At 32.5% G+C, this 14,512-nt stretch overlaps 1 protein-coding gene across 3 annotated transcripts; it reads left to right on the top strand.

Annotated features, from left to right (window-relative positions):
* The first annotated feature begins 1,261 nt into the window (after positions 1–1,261).
* Positions 1,262–6,995, top strand: LOC114732881 (FAD synthase). 3 transcript variants are annotated; one of them, XM_028920262.1, is made up of 17 exons: positions 1,262–1,337; positions 1,515–1,620; positions 2,213–2,258; positions 2,341–2,498; positions 2,669–2,786; positions 2,943–3,025; positions 3,963–4,022; positions 4,296–4,538; positions 4,821–4,917; positions 5,111–5,161; positions 5,256–5,336; positions 5,575–5,646; positions 5,758–5,820; positions 6,005–6,157; positions 6,475–6,532; positions 6,623–6,675; positions 6,766–6,995. In XM_028920262.1, the coding sequence occupies exons 2-17, from the start codon at positions 1,520–1,522 to the stop codon at positions 6,841–6,843; spliced, it is 1,515 nt and encodes a 504-aa protein (XP_028776095.1). In that variant the 5' UTR covers positions 1,262–1,337; positions 1,515–1,519; the 3' UTR covers positions 6,844–6,995. The 3 variants fall into 3 exon arrangements, with proteins under 3 accessions (XP_028776095.1, XP_028776094.1, XP_028776096.1); XM_028920261.1 differs by having other exon boundaries at positions 6,475–6,675; XM_028920263.1 differs by lacking the exons at positions 2,213–2,258; positions 2,341–2,498 and having other exon boundaries at positions 6,475–6,675.
* The last annotated feature ends 7,517 nt before the right edge of the window (positions 6,996–14,512 follow it).

The raw sequence follows: 14,512 nt of genomic DNA, 5'->3' as shown, positions 1-14,512 counted from the left end.
ATTATTAATTAGTTATGGTTACCAACAACGCTAAATTCAAAGGAAACATAAGAAGAAACCCTCACTTTAAACCAAGATTTAATGGATTTTTCTTTTTGCAGGCTTAAAAGTAGTAGATTCTATGCTTCATGCCCTGCACAAATGTAGCTGGCGCACCAATTCTGCAGTCAATTTTGACGTTCCCCCCCCCCCCTATAAAGCATCAAAGTAATGATAAGGTGGTAGGATATGAGGCCAAAATTATTCCTTTTTAATTTTCTGGTTTGTTTGGCAGCATTTTTTTGGTGTTTAATGACACTTACATCGTTCATATTAGTTCATGTCTGACATAAAAACCTAGATATTTATTGAAACGTGAAAAAATCGTGCAAGTAATTGCATCGAAATGAAAACGTAATACGGGCATACGGCAGTCCGAACATAGATACACATATTATTTTCATTGTAATATATAAGATGGTGGCAAACTCTTAAATGGCGCTCTTTTGTTTTTTGTCAGCAGAATGATGCGAATGTGTATTAAATTTTTTTTTTTTATCATCACTCATTTATTTTTATTTTTATTTTCCAAAAACTATGTGCTATTCCTGGTTTTATATATAAGAAAATTCTTTTGGAAACAACCCACTTCTATTTATAAGAGATCCTAATAGCCTATATCAAATTTTTAGTATTATCTTCTATTTTTACTCTTATTAATTATTAATATGTCAGCATGCATTAATTATCTTACTCACATTCTTTTCATAAATAAAGATCTTTTTTTAAAAAAATAAGTTCTATTCTTTTACATGCTTATTATTTTTTAATTAATTTCAAGTAATTTTTTAATTTAGGTAGTTGGTTTATTAGTATGTTGTAAAAAAGGAGGAGGGAGTATTATTATTATTATTATTATTTTGATATTTGATTTGATGTGATTTTGTTTCCCGTCATTTTTCACACGAATCTTTCGTGTTTATAAAAGTTTGGTTCGTTAAGAATGCGTCATCCGCTGATCCACATCCCATACGGATCCGACCCGTAAGTTTGGTCCTCAACAACAGAACGAGACCCCAAAACAAGGCGAAGCATTAAATTTAAAAGTGTCATTTTCATCCTCTATATTTCATTCAGTTTCTGTGTTATATGGAGATAACTAACCTGCACCATTCATATTTATTACATGCCCATTCCTCACCTTCCCAGTATCTCTTCACCATTCCCTTGATTTGAGGAAAGAAGAAAAGGGAACAACAGCGCAGCCATTCCCAGTATCTCGGTCATCTCTATTACTTGACATTGAAGCTGTCCACTTTACAAGTTCACTGCGATTCCCAGCTTGCCCATAATTCAAGGTCATTCTCACTTCTTCATCATTTGTTGGCTGGGAAAAGGAGATTTTTATTTTTTATTCAAACGAAAACCCAGGTTTGCTTTACACGAAAATGAAACAGCCACAGTAAGCCACCTTTGCATTCCTATTTGCTTTAGCTCCCCACCAAAACCAATCTGTTCACATTTATGTTTACCAGGGTAAATGGAGATCGATAAGGCAATCAGGGAGTGTGACGATGGAAGGCTTCGCACCAAGTACAATAACTCCATCTACGTTATTCAGAGAGCCTTGTCCTTATACTCGTAAGCTTTTCTTTATCTCCTTTGATGGGATTATTCTACTATGTAGGATTTACATTAGATTGGTTGTTATCTTCCTTTCTTGTTTGCCTGGGTTGTGAATTATTGTTTTTGCTCGTTTTCGTTGCTTAACATTGCTTGAAAGATGTTATGGTTGTTCCAAAACTAGTCAAATGAGTAGGCCTCCAATGTTGATGGATATCTATTCATGTCAAAACTTTTCAACCCAACAATTCGTATAGTTTATGTTGGGCAGCCGCTTATTGACTGATTAAAACTGACCGCAAGAGTAGAACAGAGAGGTCCTCCCCCTTCCCCTCTTTTGCTGTATTTGGCAGGTTCATTTGCCATTCATTCCTGCCTACGGTAAAGCATAAATGCAAATGTTTCATTTTGACTACATTTTAGCAATTTATGAATGCTGATGGTCATCAATCTTGTCACAACTGACTGCCCCTGTTTTAACGATAGAGAGAAAGAGGAAGAGAAGGGGAGGGGTGAGGAGGGAAAGGGAAATATGATAAGCAAGAATTCATAACGTACTGAAATATGCAAGCTTGCTGATGTTGGCTTGCACTAAATGAATTTCTTACAGAATAGAGGAGGTCGCCTTTAGCTTCAATGGTGGAAAGGATTCAACAGTAAGTTTAAATTTGTGTAATCTTTAAGCGTATGTTTGCATCCTTGATCTCATTGACAGTGAAATTGAGCCTTGATGTGTAGGTTTTGTTGCACCTACTCAGAGCTGGATATTTCTTGCATGATGGGGGACAAAATAGTCGTAATGGAAGTCTAAAAGATTTTCCAATTCGAACAATTTATTTTGAGAGTCCTTGTGCATTTCCAGAGATCAACTCGTTTACCCATGACACAGCAGCCATGTGAGCAGAGTTTCTTGTAACTTTGTAGTATTGAATTTAAACTGCAATCATATTTGCATCACATTGGGCTCGCTTCTTTCTTTTATTTTTAAAATTATTCTTGTATTAAAGTTTGGGGTTTGGTCTCTGCTGAAGATTGTAGCACTAACCAGTAACTATTGTTTGAGCAGCTACGGTTTGCAAATTGACAATATTTGCTTAGATTTTAAGTCTGGTTTGGAGGCCTTGTTAAAAAATAAGCCAATTCGAGCTATTTTTCTTGGAGTCCGTATCGGCGATCCTACTGCGGTATCTTTTTCCCCCCTTCTCAATCCCAAAATAACTCTTTCCTTTTTAGCTTAATATCACATCATCTAACTTGATATTTTCCCAATACTTAATCATTTCTATATAAAATTGAAATTTTAGTTGTCATATTAATGGATGATTGTCCCCGCCTTGCAGATAGGTCAAGAACAATTCTCACCTAGTTCACCTGGGTGGCCGCCTTTTATGAGAGTGAATCCCATTTTAGATTGGTCATACAGGTAGTGGATTTTGTTATATGCTGTTTCTCTTAAGTACTTTCTACCAATAAAGTCATAAGTTGTGTTTTTATCTAATGGTACTTTCTTTCTATTTTAACTTCTATCTGGATAACTAAACAGTAATAGCAGCCTTAAGAGATCCCAAGAAACATGATTTTCTTTTAACTGATTTATATTAATATTAAATTTCGATGAAGGGGCTGTCAGAGAAAATTTCTTGAGCAAGATGCTTAGTGACCCTAAAATTGCAGCAGTGAAAGAAGAAAAAAAAGCTTTGCGGTCATTTGTCATGTCAGTTGTGAGCACCATTAATAGGCAGACCTCCTTACGCACAATATTTAATAGGCTTTTAAGCAATCCTTTACCCACTTCTTACATTTAGAAGAAAGACGCAGCAATATATTGGTTAACATTGTTCTTGGTACAAATTAATGTATAATGTTATGGCATATGGCACAATGAGAAGGTCACAAATTTGGTTATGCTCTTTCTTATGCTAACCGGAAAAATTCAGGTCACAGATGAAGGGTGGGTTGATGTTATAACAAATCTGATAGAGATGCTTTCTCCCCCTCACTCACACTCACATACTCACAAAAGAAAATCTCTTATAATTAACTCTGTGCTTCTTTCTGTAAAACATTTTGAAGGTTAAGTTGCTGTTGATGTTGAATCTTTTTCTTTTGTGTTTTTTTAAACTCAATGTTCCCTTAAATATCTAACAACTATTCACAACTTACAATCTAACTAAATAAACAGGCAATGTATGTTTTGTTACTATAATTTTCTGCTTAATTTGACTCTGCTCTTTCTCAGATTTTTCTCTTCATCAGTATGCTAATGCTTTTGGTCTTGGAATGTGATGGTGTAAGTTGCTTCATTCAGTTCATTTTAGGACAGATTTAATGGTCTTAACCTTCTTATATTTCTACGGCAGAGATGTGTGGGCCTTCCTTCTAACTTGCAAAGTGCAATATTGCAGTCTTTATGATCAAGGGTAATACTCCTTATATGATAGACCTTACGGTTGGCTTCAATGCATTGACATGCTTTTGCTTTCATATTTTTATTTCAAGCCACATGTAATTTATTCCTCTTCTTTAAGGAAAAGCTAAAAAGAAAAAACTTGCTTCTTCCCAGGTTATGATTCTGAGTCTATAGATCTTTGATTCAAAATTTAATAACTAGACCATCATAGTTCTCATTTCGCATTAGTTATTTATGAGTGTTTTGGGATTTTTATTGAGCGACCATTTCTTTACTTGTACAGTTATACTTCAATAGGGAGCACACATGACACTGTTCCCAATGCATTATTAAGCATCGGCAATTCTTCCAATGAATTCAAACCAGCATATATGCTCTCTGATGGAAGACTAGAGAGGGCCGGGAGGGCTAAAAAGTCATCTATTTGGAGACAAATTCCAGCTAATAGCAATGGCTTGAATAGCTTGGACTTGCATAAAACTAGATTACTCACAGCATCAGTAATTGTTGTGGGGGCTGAGATTCTGTAAGTACCTTGTCTGTATTACATGGATTATATATCAGATAAGATACTGTATCTTTTAGGAACTTGTAAGCATTCTTTTGGAATTGGATAGTGTTAATACTACTAATTATATCACCTATGGCGTAAACCTATAATAAAATGATGAAAGCAATGATAAGACAAAATCTGTATTCAAAATTTTCCGCTATGTGTACTTGCAGTGCACAATTTATTTTTTTTATTATCCTTCATAGCAAGTGTTTTAATAAATTCGCTGTTTTCTTTTCTCTGCTCATAGCTCAGGTTTGGTACTGTTGAGGATCAGTTGGGACCTTCTTTGTGTAGGAAGTTGCATTCTGTTGGTTGGTCTGTGTCACAAGTTTCTGTTGTTCACAATAATGTGAGTTATATCTGCTCAGTTCTCACCTGTGTGTATGTTAAGCAGTCTGATTTGCAGATATCTGCACTTTGAAAGTATTGCAATCAACATGGAGATAACTAGTCATTTATTTACTGGGCTTAGGCCAGATAATTAAACTCTGATATAAACATAAACTCTGATATAAACATGTTGATTTCTTTTCTTGCCTCAGATAGATTCTCTTGCTGAAGAAGTTGAACGGCAGAAATCTACTTGTGATATGGTAGAAATTTACGAATTATGTGTTCTTTTCATGGAATTTAATGATGAAATGTGGTTTGGCCTGTACCGCTGTACATCTGACTTGCTTATTGTAGGTTACTATATGTGGAGGTGTAGGTCCACTGCATTCAGATGTCACATTAGCAGGCATAGCCAAGGCTTTTGGTGTTCGTCTGGTGCGTAACTTCATTAAACTGTTACATTCTTCACTCAAGGAAATTATAGCGGTTCCCTAAATATGCTTGCATCCAGCCCCTCGTGATAGTGGTTCTTTAAGGAGCCTGACATCCCTGAATGATGTTCAAGCTTCTTCTGCTGGCTTGGCTAAGCAGTGCATATGGCCTTCTATGGTTACTCCTTCCTATAATGTATAACATTATCATTGAAATGGTTGGCCATTTGCTTTTAATGTAGGCTCCTGATGAAAATTTCGAAGAATATCTTAGGCATACTATCGGTGATCAGTGCAATGGGGACTGGAATAAGGTAATTTAATGCAGAAAAGTTGGTTATCTCATGTCTATCTAACGTATCCTTTTTTAAAGTTAAATTGACAATGAGCTTCTGCATTCATCTCTATTGTTCTTCACCTTTCAGATGGCTCAATTGCCTGAAGGCATTACCGAATTGTTGCATCATGACAAGTTATCTATGCCTTTGGTACGCCCTTGGAACTCAAATAACAGAAAATCCAAAAATATCATAATAACTAGAAGATTGGTTACCTATGGGAAGAAACTGGCAAATTTTGGTTTTATTTTCATTAAAACAAATTTCTATGCACCAACATCTGTATTTATATCATGTGGTTGAGGATTGATAGTTTTTAACGTGTTTCCTGCAGATAAAGTGTCAAAATGTAGTAGTTCTTTGTGCAACTGATGCTTTGGAGCTGGAAGAGGAATGGGACTGTTTGATTGAGTTGACAAAATCTTCTGACCTGTTCGCATTGCTGAAAGCCTATGTGTCAAAGAACGTGACAACAAACCTTTCAGATGTATGTGTTAGCCACCTTCGTTATTTAACTTCTATAATCATAAATCTGGCATGATTTCACACACCCACCCTCACATACCAACAGTTGGTCTTAAAAATAAGATTGACGGTTTTCAGTACCTGCACACAATAAGAGAATATCCCAGAAGTACGCGATAGGTTTCATTTTTGCCAAATGTTTGAATTCAAATATTATCATGCAAGTTATTTTTATAATTATTGTGACATTGACATACTATTTGTTATTTTCCTTTGAGTTTTTTTTTCTTAAACAATTTGGGCTGATCTCAATTAATCGTTGGGCTATGTAAACTTCAGGCGGAAATTGCTCAACCTCTAACAAAGCTTTGTCTTGAGTGTCCTGATCTCTACATTGGTACGAAATCTGTGAACTATGGTGAATTTGAGCAGCACAGAGCTCTGCTTTTATTTCTTTCCCGTTATATTTCATCTTTTCAACGTACAGGGTGTTACCGCAAATCCAGATATGGACCTCTGGTTATAAGTTTCACAGGAAAGGTATGGTAAAACCTCCATACACCGAATCCTGCTTCAGAAATAGAAGTAACCTTTCTTGATATGATGCTAGCTTTTGTAATCTTCTTGCAGGAGCAAGCAGGCATTGAGTCAGCTGTAAAAGCATTACATGAGAAGTTTGGGTCGGATGCTTTCATGGATATAGACTAAGATTATGAAGATTTTGGCATTCTTGTAAGAACCATGGAGAGGGAGTCAAAGCTGCTGCCTCGGTAGAACAACAAAAATAGCAGAAACTGATGACATAAAACTCTGACTTGGGATTTGGACAACCAAACCCTTCTTGTTGAATTATCAGATGAGCTTAAACCATAGCACTTATCCATATAGGCTTTAATTTTTCATAGGAAGTCCTCCGTCTGCACCATTTAGTTAATGAAGCTAACTACATCCTCTGCAATAGCTGCTTCTGTCCAGATTACAACATAAATATATCTCCCAGCTTTGTTTGCTGTATCTATGTTTGATCCTTGTTTTGTTAAATTTTAGAGTCGTATTACCCCCAAAAGAAACACAAGAATTCCTTGTCTTGATATCAAGCGTTTAGCGCTGAGGTGTTAATGGGAAAGAGTTTGGGTGCTCATTAAGATGGATGAGAACTTCAAACTTCTCCAATCGGTCTAAATTTAGTTTTATTTTTATTTTTTCAAATAATTATTTTAATAGGTATAAAATATAAAATAAAAATAATCTCTTAATTATTATTTTTTAAAAAATAATTTTTTATTTTAAAATAATTATTTAAAAATATTAAATTTGAACCCTCCAGACTAAATCCGGACAATTCAGATTACTTGGTCAAGTGATGAGTGTTGGGCGGGCACCACAACCGCACCCCATTGTCATTGTCAGGTTACCCTCCATTATTTTTTTCTCTCCTCAGCCTACTTCGTTTCAACCAAATGGGTCAGTTTCTGAGGATAAGAAAGGACTTTGTTATCATCGTCTTCGATGTAAACTTTGACGTTCGAATTTTTCTTGAGACTTGACACCCCACCTAATTCTCCTGTTATCCGCTTGTACGATAGTTTAGTCAGAGTTTATATTAAATTTAGAAGCCAAGTCAAACTTGGATGAGCAAAATAAAAGTGGTCTTGATGTTTTATAATTTGTTGTCTCTGCTTCCTACTTTCTTAGCACCCTAGTTCAACACTTGTAGCCTTGGAATTTTTCGAGGAAAATGAAGAGTTAAAAAAAAAAAGTAATGATATGTCAGTATATCGATACACATGTACTTAAATATACACACATGCATGCATGTTTATTTCCTTTGGTTTTATATGTTGTAAAGAACATTAACATCGGAATGAGTCTTGGTGCACATCTTAAACTCATCAGATTTAGACAGTTCAGTTTTAGTTTTATTTTTATTTTTTAAAATAATTATTTTAATAGGTATAGAATAAAAAATAAAAATAATTTTTTAACTATCATTTTTTTTAAAAAAAAAATTATTTTGAAATAATTATTTAAAAATATTAAATATGTATTATCAAAATTAGATCTGGACAGTTCAGACTCATCACTTGATGAGCACTATAATCGGATCCTTAACAATGTGGCTAAGACACAAGTAACCTAATTTGGCTAGCGGGCACAGTGCCGTAAACAATTGGAGCGGCTAACCATACAAGTACCACGACATCTTCCATCCTACAGAGATTTTAGCTCGTTGGGCCATGTGAGGCCCAGATAAAGATCCACATGTGGATTTGGGCCATCTGGCCCATTGTATTCATAGGCGAATGCTTCACCTGATAATCGCATTGCTTATCGTGTTTGGTGCCATGTCAAAATCACAGATCATGTAAACGAATATTATGAATGACATGATTTAAAATCAGGTCCCTCAAATTTAAATGCAGAAAATGTAACGAGGTTTGAGGTAGATGCACAATACATGCACAGACAACTTGCTGGGATACATCATTTTCTTTGCCAACTGATACATCATTATTAATTACTAATTTACTATATATATGCATTCTCCGAATAGAATAGAGGTGATGTAACATGTATATTTGTAACCAAGATATCAGCGTTGGAAAATCAAAGTTTTGGAGAATCATCAATAGATGGGGATATATCAAAACAAAAGGAGCAGCAGTACATGAAATGATTGAGATTGATTGGGAGGGGTCCTTTCCATTGGATCCCCTCCCGAACAGGCTTATTCATTTATTTAAGCTTGCTAGTTCACGTGTTTCGCGTTATTGCTTTTTTTTTAAAAAAAATCTTTAATGATATTTAATTCAACAATAAAATGCAAATAATAAACACCTTCGTGAATATAAGTCTAAAAAATAAAAAAGAAAAGTAATTACATGTTTTGTGTTCAGCAGAAAAATTGAAAATTAGCAAATATGTAGGAGGTAAGATTGGGAAAAAGTTTAGTTTAGGAGAATTTAAAAAAAAAAATAATGCAAAGAATAATGGAGAATTGGAGAAAAAGTCTCTCATTAAAAATTTTATTCATGATAATAACCTAAATTTGTTCGATTCCTGTGGCTCATAAAATTTTCCCGAATAGGAGGAAGAGGGAGTGGGCTGGGGCAGTTGTGACACGTGAATCATATTGCGTCTGCGAAATTAAATGCGCAATGGTACGTACCACAAAAATACAACTATATGTATAAACCCACCAGTCGCTTCGCCATGTATTTGCTCATATACGGACAACACATCTCACACCAATTTAAGTGTCTCGTCTCTTTTCTTTGACTTGGCATTTAATTATTCCATGGGCTGCTTGCATCAATTGCTCCCCCCCCAAATAGACTGAGCGAGCATTCATAGTATATATTAACTAGGATCATATTGGTTTACAAGTCATAAATTTCATTTTTTATTTAGATTAAAACTAAATATATATTTTTTGTGCCTGTAATTTCAGAGTTTTTTCAAGTCACTTTGAACTTGGGACTTTAATCTCTATGGGACTGAGAATGTTAAAATTAGAGCCCTTTCAACAAATGCATTTCTCAAAATTTGAACTTTGCTCTCTTCTTTACAAGAAAAAGACTACTTATCATCTTAACTTATAACTTGTTGATAAAACAGAATGTGTATTGTTTCTCATAGTTATGAGTTTTAATATTTTATTAATTCAAGCAGATAATCAATATTGTGGAAGAAAAGATAATGAAATTATTTTTTATTATATTTTATTAAAATATTCAAGTGAAATAGAGAATTTAAAAATAAAATAATTCACCTTTAAACTAAAAATAATAAATAATGAAATTTTAATTAGAATAAAACTGAACTAGAAAATAAAAGATAATGAATCCGTGAATGTTAATTATAAATTAATATAGATAAAAAGTGAAATACAACTCAAATTAAAAATTGACATGAATTTGATGTCGTTCAATTAGAAACAGCTGGTATTAATAATAAATAATACTAATAATAATAATAAAGAGATTATAAGGAGGAAAAAAAATGAAAACCTGCTTGAAAATTAAATAAAACCATAAGAATTGTCAATTAAGTTTTTTGAATTAATAAACGAAATGAATAGTGAGGATAACAAGTATTTAAATAACCATTTTAGTGTTTATATAAGTTTGTCTTCATCCTAATTTTCTGCCAAGGCACACTACCTGTCGGCCAATTGCTGGCGGGTTTTGCTAACGGTCAATTCAATTGGGAAATCTAATTTTCTTTGAGCAGTATATGCTCCTGCATGCATCCCTCGCGGCAGCGCAATAAATTACAAGTGATTGTCTCCATCCAATTTATACATATGCATGCGCGCGCGCACACATATATGTATATATATCCTATGATGAAAGCTTTGAATTACATATATATAAGAAAAAGGCTCTAAAAATTCAAGTGAAATAGATAAAATAATAATAATCAAATTTAATTTGAACAACATTATTACTTGTCTTCAGTTTTTTTTTTTTCTTTGGGCAACCTCACCGAAAAATTTAGATGAGCTAATTATTGAAAGCCTGGGAAGATCTGAACAAGCTTTGTAATTCAAGGAGTGCTTACAAAGACAAAACATGCAAATGCTCTACAAATAAAACGCTTACACGGACATGACAGCTAGGTTTTAAACCCAAATTCTTATATATGGATTTTACGCAAAAACCTTATTAAAAATTACACAATACTATAAAGATCAATTTTATTAATAACTGCTACATTTACTATTATCATATAATAAGCGCTCTTAAAACAAAAATGAGTTAATCGTAAATATGTGTCCCGTCGTTTTCATGTCAAGAAAGTGTATCCATTATGATATGTGATTGTATTTGGTTATCTATATTTATTTTGGTTGCCTAACATACCTAACTCTTTATTCTATATCTATATCTGTCTACTATATATATAAGCCCCTATTATGCTCCGACCATGATAATAAGGGTCAGAGGCAATCCAACTAGTAATGTATTGTCTTAAGTCTTTAATATAAGAGCCAATTTTATTTTATTTTGGTTTTAAATATAAAACCCCAATTCATTTTATCTCTCATATTTATTTACTATTTTTAGGGTAATTCTTGTAGTAATGATAGTTGTAACTAATACATTTAATTAGTAAGGATATTTTAGAAAAAACAACACATATTTATTACAAATAACTAACTTAACTAATTTTCTTAACCTACTCAAATTTATATCAAAGGCCGGGTATAGTATAATATTCCCCATGATTGTTTTGCAAGCATCTTATTAATTGCATTCAATCTCATTAGCCTACCATCTGGATGCTCATGAAAGTCATAAGTTTATACATTTGATAAATAATATCTTAGTGGAAGTAATTACCACTTTAGGATTTTAATCAAACATTCATTATTTTATTATAAATTTATTTTAAATTTACTTTCAACTATACAGGAAAAGAGAATATGTAAACAAATTGAAGTGCTCACTGCTAATTGAGCAAAGTGCTCATAAAACAATACAATTATCAAGAGGATGGATGGTGGCTAAGCACAATAATTTTGCGGAGGCATCAACATCGATATATAAATAATAATCAAGATTATATATATTGTTAACCTCTGGGCCCCACTAGCCAGCCGTTCCCGCCACAACAGTGAGGAAAAAGAATATTTCAAGAATATTATGGACCCTCGCACGGCATTATTAAATGAAGAATCTGACCTAAGACTATAGCGAGAAACACTCGGACTTTGTTTCACGATGGAACCTCACTTCGGGAAATATTTCATGTTAAATTTATTAACTTTTTTTTGCCAGCTTTCTTTGTTCAGGTTATATCTTCCCACTTCCAAGCTTAACCGGTGGTTTTTAGTATCAAGAATATTTGAATAAAAACTAAACCATAATTTTAAAAATTATTTTACAATATACAAAATAAATATATGAAAAAAATTTTGTCTTGACATATATAAAATGCTTTTAGGAAGAGAGAGCGAATAAAATGTACTTTTTTTTTAAAAAAAAAGAGATGTTTGACACAGTGGTTTAAATTTTAGTTAACAATATTTTGATCATAATTTCACAACAGAATGATCTATTTCTCCTAACAAAAAAGACAATAATACGAATTATAAACAAATAAATAATGTGCGGGAATCCATGTGGCCTCGTCACCGCATATTCTCTCAGCTGCTAATTAAAAATAGTGGAATTGTACGTTTGCAAGCTCCGCATCGCAAATTAGAAAGTTCTGTTCCAATTCTCCAAACCCGGAGAGGGGAAAAACAAAAAAAAAACAAAAACAGCCGAGACAAGAAGAAAAGAAAGACTCGGAGACTCTCTTTACAGTTATAAATTTATAAAATATTTTTTAGAATAAAAGTAACATAAAAAATAATTAAAAATTTTCGCATGCCTTTGTATTCTATCATCCTTTCTTTCGTCTCAGAAATATTCTCTGCTTCATGATTTAATATTGCTTGCGTATATTTCGTTTTCCCCTTTAATTCTCTCTGGGCTTTTTTTTGTTGGATTCAAAGTTATTTGGTTTGAAAAACCAATTTGTATTTGTTTACCGGGAAAAAAAAGAAGCCAGTTTATATTCGGAGCCTGGACAGCAATCAATACATGCATACGTGTGCTTCCCCCTTTTCCTTTTATCTGTCACTTCTTTGTTAAAATACTTCCTCCTCTCAATTATTTATAATATAAAAATAAGGTCTTATAATTAGAACTGAAAATAATATTTTTTATATTTCATTTCAAAAAGTTAAAAAAGTATTTTCACAAAAAATGCTATCTACAATACTTAATATAAGAACTAGTTTAACTTTTAATTTTGTCTTAAATATAAGGCTCTAATTTACTTTATCTCTCATATTTATCCATTTCTCTCAAAGTAATTATTGTATTAGTTGCACATAGTAGTCTTAACTAATACATTTGATTAATAAGGGTATTTTAGGAAAGACAACATCTAATTATTACAAATAACTAACTTAATTAATTTTCTTAATCTACTCAAATTAGTTAACTAGCTCTTAGGTAGTAATATAATATTAATTATTATTTTTTCAATCATCATATTTATCTTTACTAAAAGGTGAGGCAAATAATTACGAAGACAGTGCATACAATAAATTAAGGATATAATAAAAAAAAGGAAATCCGGTGTATTAATTATATTCCTTAATTTTAATTTGTTCATCCAACTTCTAACGATAAATAATGAGGGAGTAACAATTACGTAAACATGAAAGCGTATTTTGCGGGACAGGTAGAAAATTGGAAAATCTGCAATTTATAGTACTGTAAATTTCTCGTATAATTTATGGAGGTGTTCCCTTTTTCAAAATAAATAATTTAAAAAGATGTATACAACCTAATCAAATGATTATATATGAATACTATTCCTGATCCTTAATATAAGAGCCAAGTAATTAATTTATATATATTAAAAAAATTAGTTAAATTAGTTATTTATAAGAGTATTGTTTTTTTGAAACACTCTTATTAATTATCGAAGCCAGTGAGTTGGACTATAATTAAGTAAATTGTAGGGTAATTCAAGAAAATATTATATCAATATTTTTTAATGTGACAATTATTTTAAAATAAAATAAAAATCCCAAAGTATTTGAAAATGGTCGGAGCATTAATAAAATGTTGTGAGCATATATAAATTAAGTAAAAAAATTTAATAAAGAAGCTAATTAACATCATAAATTTAACATATCAATAACTCTAAATTCCAAATTAAAAAATCCAACATTACCGATTTAATTAAATTGTTGTGCAAAACAGTGTTCACGAAATCTGCTTGGCAGTAATTGGATGAATCTGTATAATAAGCCTGGCACCCGGCTGAAATGCAGAGAATATTCTTTTTCTCTGACTACTCCTACAAATGTATGAATTATGATTGGGATATAACCATTCTTGCTTAGTCTCGGGGGAAAAAACCAAAACAAAACAAAAGATATGACCATTTTTGCTGCCTTGTACATTTCTTTAATGTCGAATTTTGAAATAACAAATGTCACAATTAAATCTTTTTAATGTCTTTGATAGAAAACATGTGAAAAATAACTTTTTTGCGTAAAATAATTATCTTGGAGATTAAAAGACTAGAAAAAAAATGAAATAATAATAATAAGGAAAATTTCGAACTATTAGAAAATAACTTATCATCGCGATGTGATGGAGCGACTGAAAAATATCTTAGATGTTTTTTCCTAGCACCTAATTTTCTCATGAACAAAGGGAATCCTAAATTCCTAATTCAAGACACAGTAAAAGAGTATAGCAAGACTCGGTGACTCACTGCTGATTCTTTTTTTTTTTTTTTTGAGAAGACTCATTCATCCCTGGCAAAGTAAACTAATACACTCCATCCTCGGCATACACGCTGA

Source organism: Neltuma alba, unplaced genomic scaffold (genome assembly GCF_004799145.2).
Source record: "Neltuma alba isolate B1F8T4 unplaced genomic scaffold, ASM479914v2 tig00012939_pilon, whole genome shotgun sequence".
Taxonomy (NCBI): Eukaryota; Viridiplantae; Streptophyta; class Magnoliopsida; order Fabales; family Fabaceae; genus Neltuma; species Neltuma alba.
Note: the sequence above shows the minus strand (reverse complement) of the source record. Positions and strands in the feature narration are given on the sequence as shown.

Coding starts and splice junctions, on each gene's coding strand:
- LOC114732881 (XM_028920261.1), top strand. CDS start 1,520: ATGGAGATCGATAAGGCAATCAGGGAGTGTGACGATGGAAGGCTTCGC. Junction 2,259..2,340: donor ATGGTGGAAAGGATTCAACA/GTAAGTTTAAAT, acceptor CTTGATGTGTAG/GTTTTGTTGCACCTACTCAG. Junction 4,918..5,110: donor TTTCTGTTGTTCACAATAAT/GTGAGTTATATC, acceptor TTCTTGCCTCAG/ATAGATTCTCTTGCTGAAGA.